This window comes from Mus musculus, chromosome 13, assembly GCF_000001635.26.
Source record: "Mus musculus strain C57BL/6J chromosome 13, GRCm38.p6 C57BL/6J".
Lineage (NCBI taxonomy): Eukaryota > Metazoa > Chordata > Mammalia > Rodentia > Muridae > Mus > Mus musculus.
The window spans coordinates 23,148,860-23,167,808 of record NC_000079.6 but is presented as its reverse complement, the minus strand read 5'-3'; the positions used below and the strand labels follow the sequence as shown (position 1 = coordinate 23,167,808).

Below are 18,949 nucleotides of genomic sequence, written 5' to 3'. Positions count from 1 at the left end.
GATGCAGGGGCAGATGGATCTCTGATTTCCAGGCCATGTTGTTTTACATAATGAGTATCTACAGATACACAGAATAAGCCTGTCTCAATATTAAGGATGATGACTATGACAATGATAATGATGATGCTTAGGAGTACCAGAAAGAAAGAAACAATCAAGATTAAAGGTCCCACTGATGTGAGAGGAAATGCTCAGATACCATTGGAGACTGTAGAAAATAAGTGTGTGTACACCATGGTCCAAAGGTCATTTGGGGTCATGTGTCCTTTCCCTCCCTGGCCTGAGTAAAAAGAGCAGCAGCTGTTATAGTGGCTCCAGTGCACTGCTGCATAGGACTCTTCATTCTAGACATTATAAATTAGTCAAACCTCCCACCTTGCCATTACAGTTCATCTCTACGAAATATTGAGCACTGCCATGTACAAAATTTTCCTGTTAGTCTCAAAAATCAAGTAGTTCTGTATGATGATGCCTTAGAAAAGGAAATCTAGGGAAAGAGACCCAACAAATTCTCATCTTGATGAAATTTGTCAAATGATTCCTGTACCTTAATGCTTGTAAAAACAATCTTCTAGATGGACAATTAAATCACTTCATGAGGGCAGAGTGGAGATCGAGGTGTCCCTGTCACTTTAAGAGACAGTGAAGTTTAGGTCTCCTCAGAGCTTCAGTTTACCAGCATTGATGTCTGAAAGGCAGTCATCTGCCTAAGCTACAGGGATGAGATTTGGTTTCACACAGAACTCAGAGATCTTTCAAACAGATTTATTAGCAAAGTGATAAATGAGACTTCTCAAAGCCTTGATCCCCCAGTGTACATGGCAACATTCACCGTGATGTCCACTTCAGTGAATCAGCACGAGAGGCCTAAGAATTGCATGACCAAGGGTCAGAAATACTCAAATGTTTAGCATCAAGGAATTGTTTGCTAAGGAGAAACTTAAATGTACGCAAAAACCCACAATCTATCCATACAAGAAAAGAAAACACACCAGGAGGAGGGCAACAAGCAGCTCTCAGCTCAAGGGGAGTTCTGTAGAGAAGCTTGGAGGTAGAGGACATGTTGGTAGTACTTGTGGAGAAGAAATACCATGTAGCCACTGCCCCTCCCATTGCTCGCTGCTACAGTATCAAGTAGGATCCTGAGACTGAGGAAAGAGTGTTTGTCCTTCTGGCTCTCTTGTAGAGAGTAACTGTATTGAGCAATCTTACTCAGCGTGACATTTTCATGCTGATTTTCTGGTGGAATGGGGAGGCTTTTGAAACCTTCAAGCCTGAAAACTCCAACAAGGCCAAAGCTCCGAATTTATAGTAAATTTGTTCACTCACCTCAACTCAGAGGGAATAATTTCTTTGCACATTTTTAAACCTAACTTGAGTGAACAGATGTTTGTTATGTTATCCTAGGAGTAGTGACATGATAGGGAAATTTTGAAGATGAAAGCTGGCAAGCTCTATGTACCCACAGCTTCATACTTCTGATTATATGAGGAACCAGCCATTAGCAGGATCCACAATAGGAAGGGGTTGAAACATGCCTAAAATCCCAGATTTTCTTATCCTTAGAACAGGAGTTTGACTGTTTCTCTGTGGCACCAACAGACTCCAGCAGATAGGCTTCCTTAGGTATGGACCTTTCTAGTGCATGTAGCAACAGATAAACTCATGCATCTCCAAGCATACAAGGACTGGCGCATGTTTATGTGACCTATGAAACACCTTGTGGTGGACTTCCTTTCTTTTCTATAAGATCCCCAAGGTTCCTCCCCTTGGCCCCTGCTGATCCTGAGTATGCAAATGAAGCACATTCTGTGTTTTTGCCCCAACCAATAACATGCCACCATATGGATCCAACCAGTCATTCTCCCTGGGATATAAATATCCCCTTGCCCCTCCAAGAAAAAAAAAAGAGCCTTCTAACACTCTCCCAAGTGTACTTTCCTGTCAAACTCTCCAAATGCAGCTAGTGCCCAGTAGTTCAAAGATACCTGGGTGAAGAGGGACTCAAGCCTAGCATTTTCTGAGGGCTGTAGGCTGCATAGCTGTATACAAAAGACTGAAGGCTCTATTCTCTTCTTTATTTAGATTCTATTCATTGGTACTGTTGTGTGATTTACTAAAGATTTGTCTGAATGCAGATGATTTATTTCATTTAATATACTATTCCACTAATCCATCCTAGTGACATGCAGTGTGTCCAGCCTAAAGAAATGATAAGGCTTGAGGTGATATTTATACTAATCTGATTGCCAAATCTCTTATGAGTTAACTGAATGGCATAACTGATTTTTCCCCTCGTTGCCTTTACTTTCCCTTACTTATTTAATTTGTAACCATTTCATTATGTGTTAAAATTTTAACTTATGTTCTGATTAATATTTTGTTTTTTCCAATCTACTCTGACTTTCAGAGAGAAATTAAAAAATAGCAACTCTATGTGCCTCTCAGGTCAAGCTCTCTCAACAATTACACATTTCTGTCTATCATTTTTTAATTTTTAAATAAATTTAAAGTTTATTTGGTATGTCCCTGCCTGTGTTCATGGGTGTATCTCAGCACACATGTGGAGGTCAGATGACAGCATGTGGGGGTCAGTTTTCTTCTTCAGAGACAGATCAGGCTGTCTGGGTGTCAGCAGGTGATTTTACTCTCTGAGTCATCTCTCACGTCCTCTGTCCATTCTTAATGTTGAACAACCTCTCCATCACTCAGATTAAACACGCCTTTCTTCATGCTTTCTCCATGTTCTTACATCACTTTCTTTTGAGTCAAATTACACAAACTGATTTAGAAGGTGTTGGTTTGTCTGGTTCTTTATGTCAGACACTTAGAACAGGGCTTTACCATAAGAGCTGTGAGAATAACTTGAGCAATGGATGTTACCTACAGAGAACATTTTCATCAGAAAGACAAAGGGGGGTGGTGGTGAAAAGACCTGCTCCTCTCTCAGAGACCTCTGCTTCCTTATTCAAAATCCACATCATAGGACTCAGGATAGCCTATAGCTCTAGTTCCTTGGTACCTAAAACTCTCTTCAGGCCTGTATGGGTACCTGTACAAATTTGGCAAACATTCACACATACATTCCATATGTGTCTACATATTCATAAATAAAATTAAATCTTCATACTGGAAAAATCAAGCTAATTAGTAAGTTAAGCACAATACAATACACACCACTTAAATAGTTTGTATATACAGTGCAACCAATAAAAAATAAATACTTATTAATCATTGTAAAGTAGAGCCATGATGTAACCAAAATGTTATAAGAGTTTCAGCTTCAGTCAGGTATGATATATATATATATATATATTTGTAATTGTATAAACCTATCTCTAACGGTGCTGCGGAGGGCACTCAGGCGGTACCAAAGGGCAGCTGCAAAGCAGCCTTGGTCAGCTTCAGTCACACTCCTTGATTCATTTTGAAAAGGAGAACCTAGAAACTACAGACAGATAAACTGAAATGTTGCTTTGTGCTGTATCTCCAGTCTGTTCCTGCAGAGAACACTCATGAGTACAACATTATTGAGATGTTTCAGGGCATGTATGCTCTGTGGCTGGTGCATTGGGCCTCTGTTGACGAACTACATGGTACATATGTACATTTGCAATTCTATAAAATCTTTTCCATGCATGGATTCTTACAAACTCTTGAGTAAGCACAAAGTAGCCTCGTGGTGCTAACATTTAGCAAGGACAGTGTCAGTATAAATAAAAGATTCTTGGAACATCATGATAAAACCGCTATGGATTTTGAAAAAATTTACCAATTCCATTTGTATGCTTCCAGTCATGGTGTTAATAAAACCAGTTTTACAAATTGTAATTCAACCTTATTTCTTGGGGCTGGAGTGATACCTCAGTCATTAAGAGCACTGGCTGGCATTTAGCAGTTCAAGATTCAATTTCTAGGAATCATATTTTGGTTCAGAACCCTCTATCTTACTTCAGTCAGTAACAGAATTTGATGATCTCTCCCTCCTCCACAGACCTCAGGCATGCATATGCTAAACTGTCCTAAGTACAGGCAAACTCTTCATAAACAGTACATATATGCAAATATAAAAGTCCCTTCAAAAGAATGGGTGTAATTAGCTATGATCTTTCTTAGCTCAAGGCTGTAAGTCATCAAGATTATTTCCTAAGAATAAACACACAATTAAGCTGCAGTGTGGGACTTTTTTCTTAACCACATGCTGCAGAACCCAGAGTTCTTTCACCCTTATTGAAAATATAGTAGAGAGAGACAGTTTCTCAATGTCTCCCATTGAGAATGGCAACATTCAGTCAAAAGTCCATCCCTGTGAATCAGCAGGAGGGGGCTGGAAACTGCATAACCAAGGGTCACAGATTCATGAATACTTACCATCAACAAATAGTCCCCTAAAGAGAGACTTAGAAACAGAGAAAAGGCACAGTCTGTCCAGTAGAAGAAAACAAAACAGAGCATCAGAAGGAGGACACTTTGAGCAGCTCTCAGCTCAGGGGGAGTTCTGTAGAGAAGCTTGGAGTTCTGAAAGTAGAGGACTTGCTGGTGGTGCTTGTGGAGAAGAAATACCATGTAGCCACTGGCCCCTCCCATGGCACCCTGAAACACTGCATCTCTCAGGACCATGAGAGGGAGAACAATCCATTTGATTTCCTGACTTTCTAGTGTCATATAACAATAGTTGTCACTATTCTTATGCTGTGATGTATTCATACCTATACTTCTAATCGAATGGATTAGGTTCACACTTATTAAACCATTGAATATCCAAAAGAATGAGAAGAATGGAAGGATGTGCCATGCAGACTTTGGCCTGAGTCTGCTCCACCCAGATGCTCTGGGACTGATGATGATGGCCTGGACCACAGTGAGGAAACTGCTGGTGCAGATGGAGAGGCCCCGGGCCACCCTCTCCAGGTAAACAATGATCTTGCAGCCTATGTCATCCAGGAAGTTTCTCAACCTAAAAACTGTTATTGTCTTTTGCAATCCTTTTGCAAGCAGAAGTATGATGTTTGTAAAAGTCAAGTGAGTGAGAATAAGGTGTATGGGTTTCTTCTCAGGGCTTCCCCACCAACTGAACATATAATGCACAGAAACAGACATGTTCCCCAGAATGCCAACCATAGTCATGAAGAAAAAAAATATTTCCTTAATAAATTGCAAAACCATTTTTACTGTCTAGGTAGAAAAACTTGTTTTGAGGATGCAAACACATTTTCAAGAAGGTATTAGTAATGCCAGACATGGATCTGAAAAACACATTTTGCATAATAGCATTTTATTATGAAGCAGCCATGGACACATGTAATGTTGCAGATGAGGTCCCAGAAGCTCCTCCTTTCCCTGTGAACTCTGGGATGCTGTGTGTGCTCTGACAGGTGAGTTTGGTGATGGTTATTCAAATCTAAACTTTTAAAGAAGATTTTTAGTTTTTAGCTCTACACTAGCAAAATGACTTGTTCAAATGTGTGTGTGTGTGTATGTGTCTGTGTCTGTGTGTGTCTTTGTGTGTCTGTGTGAATATAAAGTGTCCTTGTTAACTCTCAGCATAGTTGAATTGAACTCCAAGTTTCCCCAACCAAAATTTCTTCTTCTCTTTCTCATTGTATTTCATCATATTTCTCTACTCAATTCCCAAAGCCCGAGGCTCACGCTGAACCTGTTCTCCCTCCCCACATCACACACAGACACTGGGAAACCCTGCTGCTCCACACCTGTAACACATGTCAGAGTTAGTCATACCTTTCATACTATCTCCTTTTTTTGTGAATATTTATTTCCTACTTGCATCTTGATTGGTATAACAATTTCTAGATTTGCATTTGACTTCAAATCTTCAATCTCTACACATTTTAAAAGATTTATTTATGTGTGTATATGAGAGCTCTGTTTTTCTGCATCTTTTTGCATGACAGAAGAGGGCATCTGATCGAGCTACCATTTCAGAGATGGAAAATGAACTGAAGACCTTTCAAAGACAGCCTGGGAAAGAACCTGTGGTACTTCCTTGGATGATGATTATCAGAAAGCTATGATCCCAGTGGAAGATTCAAGGCATCTGTGATCCCAAGGAATGACCTCAGGGCACCCAAGGAAGCAGGGAACAGCCATGGACCAACTGTTGCTGATAAGGGGGATGGGAGAAGGGGATTCAAGAGGTGTTAGCTGTTGCCATTTGATGAGTGTAGTTTATGAGGTGATTCTCAATATGGCTTTATGCAGCACAGTAGGTTGGGGCACACAGTTGTGAGCAGGGACGCTCCTAAGTGATCATGGCGGCATTTGTGTCTGTGGGGCCTTGGGAGCAGCATATCTGTCAGTTTGTTTAACAGCCTGCTTCTGTTTTTTTTTTTTTCCACCTGTTTGTCAGGTAGGTTGCTTTGTTATGCATGTTTGTTATGTCTGAGCTGACTTCAGAACTTAGACCTCTGCAGGATGTCATTCTTCATGTTCGGGAGCTCCATTATCATCACTTAGGGGTTTATGGCAAGCATTGGACACCTTTTCTAAAATAAGAGACATCTGGATATTTCATGGTCTCTATGGGTCTGTGTGTATTCTCAGTACTTGGAATGCCTCTGTTTCCTGTTCTATGTTTTGTTACACTCACAGGATTCCTTTCAATGTCTATGTCTTGTTGATCTAAAATGTGACTCTCATGATCTAGTCTTGATGCTATATTTGGGTTTAGGTGTCCTCATGACATTAGAAATGTCATTTACTGCCTTTCAAGTGTTCCTCTAATAAAGATGAAATTATCACACGTATCAGTGTATCCTAGAAATCACAATACTACCTTACATATGTGCACATAATGAAATATGCCTTATATATCAATACCAAGCATATCAACACTCATTAATATACTTAGTATAAATATTTAGCATTTAGTAAGACAGGTGAATCTGTCAAAATCCCTGTGATAATAGAACCTATCTTCTGATGGAAAGTATCAATATTTTCGTGCTCGTTTAATGTTTGCTTTTACTTTTTCCAAACTTTAAATCATGTTTGAGAAAATATTCTGATCTTCCAATATGTAATTTCTTTCCACTGAAGTGGACTGTCAGAGACTTATCTTTCACATTGTCTTGGGAACTGCTATAGGAAATTAAAGTAAAAGGCAGGATAGACTTATCTTTAGATAGATGGATGATACCATGAGTGGTTTAACTCTCCAAGAGCCTTAGGCAGGCTATGTCCTTCCATCCTGTTTTTCTAAAAACATGTAAGCAAACAAGTAAGGAAGCAAAAGAAAAAAGAGAGGATTTCTGTTCGATGCTTAGCACTGGGAAAAAGTTAAGATAAGCTGTTTCAGGATATACTAGTTTACAGCCTGGATCTTTATAGCAGGAATTTTCAAGATGGTGATAATCACTATTACATTTGGCTTATACTTCTCTATGTCCATCAGGCATACAATGACTATAGTTTAGGTAAATGTATATAATATTATGTGATGTAATTGAGAGTCTTTAAGGATAGGTATAAAAGGAAAACTATGAACTTAGGAGTTATAATGCTATTGTAAAAGAAAGCATGCCTGTTTTTCAAAAGTGGAAATGCATCAGAAGTGAAAAGTACAACTTTACAAATATCAGTTACATGGTAAGTGTTACAATGCTAGCAAATACAAGATTAATAAGATTTTTTTTGTCATCATCTTTGAGATAGAGTCTCCATGTGTTAACCAGTCTAGCCTTGAACAGTGATCATGCCTCAGTCTCTCTAATGCTATTCTTATAGGAGTGTGTCATGTTTGTCTCCATTGCTTGATAGACATATGAAAATCTTTATCTTACTGAATCCTTTAAAAAAGGTAAGGAGGTAATCTCAGCCAAAGACCCACCCAGAGCTCTGTCATGACTCCAGCCTGAGAAAGGAGAGCCATGCCTCAGCATTTCAGTCTCATTTCTGTATCTCCAGGAACTTGTCTCTTTTGATCTTTCTGAACCCAGGGATGAGCCTTGTCAAGGTCAGAAAGAATGTGGAGGACCAAGGCTCACAGAGCCTCTCAATCTCTCTCTGGTTTAATCAGAGATAGAGTTCAATTTTAAGGTATCTCTACATGACAGAGCTGAAGGGATCTAAGGTCTTACCTCCATGTTCTCACCTGGACCTCTGTGCTGCAGACAGGCTCTGGGGCAGCTCTGGGAAGGTGACACTTGTCAGGTCATATTTGTAGTGTCTGGATCTGTGGGGCTCTTGGTTGCCATCAGGTACTGCAGACTTCAGGTTTCATGTTGTCACAGTGTCAGGGGGAAGGGAGGCCACTGCAGAGCCTCAGTCCCTGAAGTACAGCTTCCCTCTCTCCCACAGTTACGGCATCTGTTTTGCTCAGAACTTATTTCCAGTTTGATTAGGGTTTAATTGTTTTGAGAGAAAGGATGTGAGGTGAGAAAATGAGCCACTAACCAAGTTCTGTGTACTGAGCTTCCTGAGTCTCCTGACATGTTTTTATCTTCCCAACGTGCCAGCCTGTGGCCTGGCTGGGGACCGACTTCTGTTACATACACACGAAGTCACTTGTTTCTCTTTCTCATATACCTTGAGACTGAAGTTGACATCAGGAATTTTCCATTTAGAGAAGTAGAATGACTGATTTTCAGGTCCCTGGGATTCTGCTTCCTGAGCAAGTTCCATACGTGGACCAGGATAAATTTAGTGTTCTTTTTCTACTTGTACCTTTCAGTAGTGAGGGCCCTTGCTATAATTAATTATTTTATTCCTTCCCAGTAAATACCATACAATTGAAATATCAATGCCTCCCAACCTTGTTATTATTCCAAAAACAGTGCTTACTTACTATAAAATGTATTAAGGATACTTCTGAAACTTATGTGTGCCCAAGTGTGCTCAGATAATTTTCATTCTAGTGATGTAAATAAATGTGTGTGCATGAGGTTAGAAGTGATGACATCATTATTTTGTTCTTGAAGAGAAGCGCCACTGAGTTTCCTTGACAGATGAATGGCTGTTCTTCCTCTGTGTCCTGATGGATGGTGTCTCCATACAGATGTCCAGCTGACACATGAAAGAACCTGAAAATACGTCTGCTGTAAATGAAATGAGAGCTTGTGAGGAAACAAGGATCTCTATACCCTCTATTGAATGGGGGGATTCAGGTCCAGAGAAACAAGGTTTTACAGTATATATATCTGGAAAGATAGAAATTTAAAAAATAAAACGGTTTTTTTCTCTGGTCCAACAAGGACTACTTCTCTCTGATGTCTATTTCTTTTCTTTTCTTTCTGCTCCTCCAACCCCCTTTTTTGAGTTAGTGTTTCTCTGGGTAGCACTTGCTATGCTGGAACTCACTTTGCAGATCAGGCTGGCCTCAACTTGGAGATCTGCCTGCTTCTATCCCCGAGTGCTGGGATTAAAGGCCAAATTGCAACTGTCTGGGTCTCTGAGGTCTGTGCTATTTAGTTTAGAAAACTTCTAAGTTTCTTCTTTGTTTGTGAAATATAAACAAAAAATCAATTAAAACTTGTAGTGATCTGAATAGTTTGTTCATTCAAAGGTAAAATTTTAGAAAGAGAGCCCTTTATACAGCTTCCATATGGGAGATCTGAAGAGAAAACTGGCCATCCACAGAGGATATTCTGGGGATCACTGGTGACCTCCATTTTGTCGCAAAGATGACCTCTTATAAAGACTGGCACTTAAGATGAAAAGATCCTGGCTAGGGAGATAGCTCAGTGGTTAAAGTGCTTTGTTCTAAGTGTAAATGCCTGGTGGGGTGGCAGCCTGCCAGGAATGCCAGGAATGCCAACCTCAGAAGCCAGGATAGGCTCTCCCAAGAAGAACTGGGTAGCAGGATGAGCCATTTTGCTGTGCTCTGTGTTTGACTGAAGGAAAGTGGAAGGTGGAGGACTCCTGACATCAACCTAAGTCGCAGATCTGCAGATAAGCACAAATGTGTATGTGTGCAGGCACACGCATGCACACTCACACACACACACACACACACACACACACACACACACACACACACACACACACACACACCAAGCTCATTCACAAAGATGCACACACATGAAAAGTGGAAATTGTGAAGAATTTCATAAGGCCACTGCTTTCTTTAGGAAATTAGAAAACAAAATGATTAAGCAAATGGGTTAATTTTTGGTTTGGGAAAACCAGGGAGTAAAAGAGTTATTTTCTCTAGAAGTGTTACTGAAGGAATTCATGGGTAGGGTGGTCCCCTCTGCACTTCAAATTATGTATACCCAAAATACCAATATTAAAGTACAAACCAAACACAAAGAGGTCCTGTATTAAGCAAGGGAAAGAGACAAGGTGGCTGAATCTGATTCAGGCAGAAACAGCAGCACAGAGCTTTGCAAGTGTTAATTTTTAAGACATAAAAATGGGAGGTCTGTGTTAGAATGAGCTAGTACCTGTTGGTGAGTTCTGATTGGATATTTTATTCAGGTTACTCAAAATAATGAATTTTGATGGCTGGACCTTCATGTGTCTTAGTTTGACCTCAGGAATGAGTCAAGCACAACAAACGGACTAAATAAGTGAACAAGCCTTGATGTCTAGCTTTAGGAATGTAATGTAATGGCTTAGCAAGAAAGAGAGGAGTGGAAAACTTAAAACCTACTGCTGCCATGTTTGCCATACTTGGGCCTATGTTTGCAATGCTCAGGCCTGCTAGAGCCCTTCAGTTACAATATTATAACAGAGAGAAAATCAAGAGAAGGTATCTGTATATTTTCAGATCTGTGTGAAGCTTCTCTGAGAAGGCAATTTTCTCCTCTGACAGTGCCAGGGCTTCAACCTATCTCCATCTCAGGGGTAGCGACGGACTCCTGGACAAATGTTAATTCTTCACATTTATTGCATTGTTGTGTCTTGTTCTGGAGACCCTAAAGAGCATCAAGGAGCCAACTCTTATTCAATCACACTCAGCTCTTTATTCATGCTTGAGCTGTGGTAACACTGCTGTCTCTGCCACAACAGAAAGGGAGTGTGAAAGCTGAGCTCTCAGCAGGCAAATGCTTTATAGGAAATGAGCACTCAAGAAGGTTTCAGCCTGGCAAGGATTTAATTGTATGACTCTTGTAAGCCTACAGGTAGGTTCTCTGAAGCAAAACCATGAACAAATGATCTGAAAGTTCATCTGAAATAACCAGAGTAATCTTTGATTGACTGTTGCTAGGAAGTAGCTAGGGAGTAACTTTGGGTAATGGGCCAAGGATGAGCCATGGAGACGTTCCTGGTACTTGGGTGCACCTTGGGTTCAAAGTTTCTCTTAAGATGGAGACCACTCCCAAGGTGGAGTAGTTTTGGCCTCTCAGTATTAATACTCTGATTGTGTAAAGGAGAGGACCAATGTCTCTCTTTAGAATATCTGCTCTGCCTCCAGGACAGTTACATCCTGACACCCCTTTCCCTGTTGGTCTCATGCTCATGGCTCCTGGGAGAGCCCATGACAAATAGGAGGTGCTGGGAACTTCCTTGACCTGATAGCTGTGGAAGCCCATTGAAGGCAAATAAATGTAGATGATCCTTAGTTGTTCGTTCTTTCTTTCTTTCTTTCTTTCTTTCTTTCTTTCTTTCTTTCTTTCTTTCTTTCTTTCTTTCTTTCAATTCTTTATTTATTTATGTCTAGTTTCCTGGCAATGGAGTTATCTCCATTGTTTTTTGCAAGCAAATGACCCACACTCACATGATGGGCACACTGGAGAAGAAGGTGGGTAAGAATCTATCATTCTGCTTTCTAGATTCCTTGACCAGCCTTTGATGGCCTACGACAGATTACTCTAAAACCAATGCAAATTTATTTTAAAAGGCCTTAATTAAGTAAATGATTTGATTTATTAGACATTAGGAACTATAGCTAGCTACATATGTCTTAGCATATATACATATATTTACATATGTATTTTTCATATATTGTGTGTATATGTGCATGTGTATGTACTTTTAATTCATCTAGGAATGTGTGTAAAGAGTAACTGATACATTTGTCAGTGTGCCCCTCATTCTTTATCCATACTGATCTCCCTGCTAATCTGGACAAAGGGGCTGAGCACAACAGAGCCAAGCTTTCAAAATATCTTATCATTTAGTGTTATAGATGCATGTATCAAGGCAGTTAAATGTTTTATGTTTAGGAATCAAGGGTGATGCTGAGGTGAATTATTTTTTGAGGGTAAGAATTTTATTAGAAGCGCTATTAACACAGCAGCATGCTGGGTCTCTGAAGAGAGATCTGGCCCAGGGGGACAGTATTGTCCCTTCTTAGGGTTTTCCCAGGGAGGTGAGTGGGAAGGAGATTGAGAAATTCCTTTTTGTTGCAGTTGGTTGTTTTTGGGTTAAACAGAGTTAGTGATTAATTGGGATCCACAGAGAAGGGACATAACAATGTAGAAAAATAATTTTCTTCTTTTTTAGAACTTGATTATCAGAATTGTCACAGTGTGACCAAAATGGAGGTGCATTACAAAATAGGATAGCCAATGCCAACAGTTAGAACCCATGTAAGAGAATGAAATGAATCTTACTTGTTGAGAAGATAAGGAAACAGGTTATGAGAATGAGAACACTGAACTGGAAGTGTTTGCTGATGTACAGCTGTGGAGTTAGAGAACATACCTTAGATGTCTTCACAGGAAGAGAACCATTGAGCTTCATATGAACCAGTACACTGTACCACTGACTCTGTGCAAACCCATGAGACTCTGAGAGACTATGTCACAAAGAGAAGAGTGAGTGAGGGAGAAGTGGGAGAAGGTTGAGGGAAAGAGGAAAGGTTGGAAAAAGGGAGAGGAAAGAAGAGAAGCTCCTCACCTCACTGTCTGTAAGGATTGCACTGAGGAGAGGAAGTTCGGTCACTGAGTTGCTGACAGATGAGGGGCTGGTAATAGTAAGAGAAATGACACATCCAGTCAGAGACAAAGGCTTAAAGGCCTGGCAGGCTTTTTCTCCTGCCAGGTGGGGCCCCCGCCTGTGACTGCTCTCAGAAGCTAGAGCTGAGATCAGGACATGCTCACACCACAGTTGGGGGCCCATCACCCACCCTCTCTTTCTTCAAACTGACCAAGCCTAAAGTAGGAGAGAAGGATCCCTCAAAGATGTTTGGAACAATCAGCTCTTAAGCAGACACTGGGCTTCAGCTTTCCAAGTTACCTTTTGCTTTGAAGAAGGTCCATCTCTGTGTGTGTCCTCACTGGTTGTATATGACCTTATCCCTAATAAAAGCCTTTCTTCATTTTATCCACTGTTTCTCTCTTCTTTGTTGGATATTCTTTTCCCATCTCTACATTTTTTTTAACTTTCAGAGAAAATGAACTCAATCAAGAAGCCTAGACAGTCATGTGATGACTAAAGAAACTTCATTTTATGCTGGGCAATTACCATGGTACCCATTAACAGTTTTTCTTTGACTGCAGTCCTTGGAAGGTAAGGTCTCAGTACCTAGACTCAGTGACCCCCATGTCAATATACAAGAACTATTCTGGGGTTGCCTTGACTACATCAACTTGGCAGAGCAGAGCAGCTCTTGCCTAACTTGTGAAGATGATCAAGGTCTTCTTGCATTTTTGCTTTTAAATATTCTTCCCTCACCTGCTGTACTGGCTAGTTTTGTGTCAACTTGACACAGCTGGAGTTACCACAGAGAAAGGAGCTTCAGTTGAGGAAATGCCTCCATGAGATCCAACTGTAAGGCATTTTCTCAATTAGTGACCAAGGGGGAAAGGCCCCTTGTGGGTGGGACCATCTCTGGGCTGGTAGTCTTGGGTTCTATAAGAGAGCAAGCTGAGCAAGCCAGGTAAGGCAAGCCAGTAAAGAACATCCCTCCATGGCTTCTGTATCAGCTCCTGCTTCCTGACCTGCTTGAGTTCCAGTCCTGACTTCCTTTGGTGATGAACAGCAGCATGGAAGTGTAAGCCGAATAAACCCTTTCCTCCCCAACTTGCTTCTTGGTCATGATGTTTGTGCAGGAATAGAAACCCTGACTAAGACACCTGCCTTCCCATGGCAGTCACAAGTTTGGCTCAAAGATTGTTATGCTGGTAGTAGCTTTAATAAATTGTAGTCTGTACTGCATCTGTGGCCTCTTCCAAGGGGCCACAAACCCTTTAAGAGTAACAGTAGCATAGTTTAATATCCATTATGCATCACAACTCCAGATCTGATCATGCTACTGACTTCTGTGATAAAACCAACAGATTTGTAGCTTATTATAAAGTTAGAGATTGAAAATAGAAATAAACAGGCAAGAACTTGTCATGTAGTCTGTGTTTGAAGCTTTCTCCAAGGGGTGGTTCTGTGACTGATGCTGACAGTGGGGACCATGCTGAGTTGACTGGTAGAGCAGGTAGAAAGGTTCAGAGACATCTTTTCTAGGTAAACCATGCTTTCACAAACATTTCCTAGGATTTTCTGAAAGGAAAAAAAAAAAAACAAAACCAAAAAACTATAGTTACATCTCTGATCCACTGAGCTCACAGAGATAGAGAACAAAATTATGCTTCTCTTGGACATGGAGGTGGGTAGTAGGTGAGCTGTTGGTCACAGGTACAAGGTTGCCCTCAGGTAGTAGTATACACATGGTGCTGTGCTGTGCACTGTGGTGTGCACTAGGCATTCACTGAGATTTCAGGGGCATTCATTTCACCCAGGATATGAAAACGAAGGACGTGGATATGTTAATTTAGCTCATCTTGGAGATTTCAGATTCATATATACTATACGTATTTGGATAGAAACTTAATATCCTGTGTTTCTTTCTCCATTCAAGGAGTTTATAATATTTGAGGAGAGAAGGGACATGTGAGAGACATATCATTAAGTTATCTACTATACCAAATGTCATATCTAATGTACCTTGAAACTTATACCAATAGATAGCGTTTACTTACAATTTTTTCTCTTTCCATATAAATCAATAAAGAAGACCATCCCACCCTGAGATCCACCCTATTCTGCAGACACCAAACCCTGATACTATTGCTGATGTGAAGAAGTGCTTGCTGACAGGAACCTGTTATGGCTGTCCTCTGAGAGGCTCTTCCAGTATTTGAGTGAGATAAATACAGATACTCACAGCCAGCCATTGGCCTGAGCATGAGGACCCCAATGGAAGAGTTAGGGAAAGGACTGAAGGAGCTTAAGGATAATGTAACCCCATAGAAAGAACAGCAATATCAACTAACTAGACCACACAGAGCTTCCCAGGGACTAAATCACCAGCCAAATAGTATACATGGATGGGTTCATGGCTGCTCCTACATATGTAGCAGAGGATCGCCTTATCTGACATTAATGGGAGGGTGGCCTTTGGTCCTGTGGAGGCTTGATATTTCAGCATACAGGGATACTGGATGGGTGAGCCAGGAATGTGTGGGTAGGTGGGGGAGCACACTCTTTGAGACAAAGGGGAGGGCAGATGAACTAGGTGGTTGTGGAAAGAAGACTGGGAAGGTGGACAACATTTGAAATATAAATAAATAAAAATAATAAAATAAAGCAATAAAGAAAGACTTTTGAAATGTTAATCATTTTACAAGTGATATTTGAAATCTCATACCTATAAGATGTTATCTGAATGATAATTATAGAATAAATCTCCCATCTATGAGGATGGCCTAGTAGGTCATCAATGAGAGGAGATCTGTGAAGAGTCTATGCCCCAGTATAGGGGAATGCCAGGGCCAGGAAGCAGGAGTGGGTGGTTTGGTGAGCAGGGGGAGGAGGGAGGGAGTAGGGGGTTTTCAGAGGAGAAACCAGGAAAGGGGATAACATTTGAAATGTAAATAAAGAAAATATCTAATAAAAAAAAGAAAAAAAAAGAAGTCATTTTGGATTATTATATCAATAATCAAAGTATCAGTGTTTGAGTTTAACCCTTCCTTTAGTTAACTGTAATTCAAGTTTTATCATAGTAGTGTTGTGTAGCAGTTTCCTCTGAGACCAAACCAGTCCATCCTGTAGGGAAGCTCCTGCCTTAAGACAAAAAGTAAACAACTCAAAATAGCTTGAAGTCCCTGAAACTGATAGGACACTCACACTCCATCACCAGATAAACAGGCAAAGATGCTGAGATTCACTCCAAGAGAGGCATAGCTGCAAAGATGACTCTCAAATAAATCCAGCTACCGGGAAAGAGGCAAAGATCAGCTGAGCTGTCTGGAAGAGGCTTATACCAATTAAGCCCCCTGGAAAGGACATTATCTATTGACCTGCCTGCAAGTTGTGCATTGGTCTCCAGGTTTCCATCTTTTGTGAAATGTCACTCATATTAGGATAGCTTTTTGTGATGCAGCTGTCTTTGAGTCATTTCTGCTTCTGTATTAACCTCTCATCCATATTGATGTAAATATTCCCAATAAATTATTCATTCAACAGGTAAAACAAACAAACAAACAAACAAACAAAACCTCCCTGCTATAATTAAAACAAAACAAAACTGTATCTATTGAATGCTGATTATATATTGCTTTTATTTTTAATAATACAAAAGAAATTACAGAAAATAAAATGACACTAGACAGAAATGTCCCATGAGTCACTGAACTCTTATTCTCACCCACATTGCCCATTTCATAAGGGCTTAACACAAGGAATTTGAGAGAGAGCTATTCTCCCCAGTCGTGCACCTAGCTAAGAACACTCTGGAAAAAGTGACTGTTTTAGTAAGGTTTCTCTAGAGGAACAGAACCAAGGGGATGAAAAATAATATATATATGGTATGATATATGCATATGTGAAGTTATAATTTATTAAGTCAGCTTTAAATTAGTAACAAGAGCTAAATCATAGAGGAGATTGTGAGCTTTAGTATTTTACTCAGTCCTTGAGTCTGTGAGCCTTCCCTGGTGGAGTAGACTCACCATAGCTGTCTCTCAGTTGAGGCCATAACTGGTAGATAGTCCACAGGCATGTGCCTCAGTAGTTCCAATGTTCCTCAAGACGCCTGGAGATTTTTAAGAGAGCCACTGCTTCTGATCTTGTAAGATTCTGGTGAGCCTTAACTTACTGGAGAGCCCCCTGAGTGAACAACACTGAGCTGGGGATCGGTGAAAAAGCAAGAGGAATTTTATTGTTCCAGTATGCTGGGATCACCCTGCACATAAAGGAGAGAGAACGACCACATGCAGCCCCTTTGGTGAGTTTTTTTTTTTTTTCAGTTTTTAGAATAGCAGCCTTTAGGCACAATGTGATTGGCAGAATAGTGTGACTTTTAAAGTGATTGGTCTTTAGGGAATGAGTTGGTAAGACTTCCCTTGTCTTTAGGTGGCCAATGGTTGGTCCACAATGTGTCTGTAGGTTCTGGGCTTCCCCCACTTGCAGGTGGCCAATGGTCAGTCCCCCCAACCCCCAATTCCTCTGTGGTCTGAGGAATGTAATTAAGCCTCTCTCTTCCAGAGGGGAGGGGTGTTTAAGTGCTCCATGACCTTTCTCTTCCAGAAGAGGAGGGGTCTGGTGGAATTTTCCAAAGTTCCTGAGCTGACCTCTTCATTTCCCCCTTTTCTTTTTTCATGCTTCAATCCTGAAGCTATTTCTGGTATTTTGATAGCTTCTAATTCTGGTCTTCTGTATCTAGTTCTCTGTATTTCTGCTTTAAGATCATTAGCTGTACTGTACATATGTGCTCCTTAATAAAAGCGACCAAGTGGTTCAAAATTTAGGGGCCAAAAGTCAACAATAGCAGCAGACTAGTTAGGGGTCCTAACAAGTTAGATATATGGGTGGTTAACCAAGAGGAGGAATTAAATGAAGACTCGAACCAGCCCTGACTCTGTTTTCTCTCTCTTTCTTCTGCTTGGCTAACCCTTCTCTTACGTTGTCCATTGAATCTTTAATTACTCCCAGAATGGTCTCCAGTATGTGTTTTTCAGTTTTTAACCCCCCCCCCCCAACCCCAATAGCATAGAAAAATTAGTTGGACCTCTAACACTTATGGGCTTGCTGCTGGCTTCTCCCATCTCAGGGGCACACATATATGGGGGTTTCTCTCAGGACACTTCTTAACTTTGGGTGTCTGCACCCTAAGCCCAACCCTCCAAGGCTGCTCTGGGACACTGTTTGATTTATAAGTCCCTCATCCCCCACATTTAGGCAATTTGTCCCCCTGTTTTTCCAGGGCAGGGACACCCCAGAAGTCAAGGCCACCGCTAAATCACAGAGATCTAACATAGGGTCCAGACACCAGATACAATGCAAGTAGTGGACCAATCCAAATCCTCAGTGGCTGATAGCACCTGCCAAGTCACCCTGGGAGGGTTGTGGGGACTGCGGAGGCTCAGTGACAGAAGATACACCTTAGCTGTCTTGTGGTTTCTCTGGCCTTGCAGAAGGGGGTTGTTTGGGTGTCTGGCTGCTATGCAGTTGGCGTCAGGTGCAGGTGCTGGTCTAATGTAAACCCAGTCAGTTACTCCATCCACATTAATGGAGGACAGGGTGGTCAACAACACCAGGCACAGCCCTCTCCACTTTGCTTCCAAGTTTTCAGCCTGATGCCTCTTTACATATACCAATCTCCAACTTGGTACTTGTGTGGAACCTCTGGGGTACCTGTGTTACACAGGGCACTAAGTTTAGGCTACAATTCCTGGTGGCTGACCTGGAAAGATTGCAATTAAGCCATAAGATCCTTGTCAGCCTGAAAGGTCACTCTGGGGGGATCAAGAGCCAGTGTCAAGGGAGTGGGGGTCTCATATAGGATCTCCAAAGGGCTCAAGTTAAAATGGTAGGAGGTGTTCCCAGCCTGGAACAAGACCAAGGGGAGGAGCACCAACCAAGTCAAGCCAATCTTCAAGGTCAATTTAGTCAAGGCCTCTTTTAAGGTTCTACTGCCATGAACTCTGGGGATGGTATGCACAATGGAGCTTCCAATTAGTCCCCAATGTCTCAGCCAATCCCTGTCTTACCTTAAAAACAAAAGCAGGACCATTGTTCAACCCAGTTACCCTGTGCACTCTGAATCTCTGGA

General features: G+C 41.1%; 1 protein-coding gene and 2 pseudogenes across 1 annotated transcript; all 3 read right to left on the bottom strand.

Moving 5' to 3' along the window:
* Positions 756–1,198, bottom strand: Vmn1r-ps130 (vomeronasal 1 receptor, pseudogene 130; annotated as a pseudogene).
* Vmn1r219 (vomeronasal 1 receptor 219) lies at positions 4,228–5,166 on the bottom strand. The gene has a single exon (NM_134238.1). It carries the CDS (start codon positions 5,164–5,166, stop codon positions 4,228–4,230), a length of 939 nt encoding a protein of 312 aa, NP_598999.1.
* Vmn1r-ps129 (vomeronasal 1 receptor, pseudogene 129) lies at positions 13,981–14,499 on the bottom strand (annotated as a pseudogene).

Excerpts from the sequence above, each read along its gene's own strand:
- Vmn1r219 (NM_134238.1), bottom strand. The coding sequence starts at position 5,166 with ATGGTTTTGCAATTTATTAAGGAAATATTTTTTTTCTTCATGACTATG.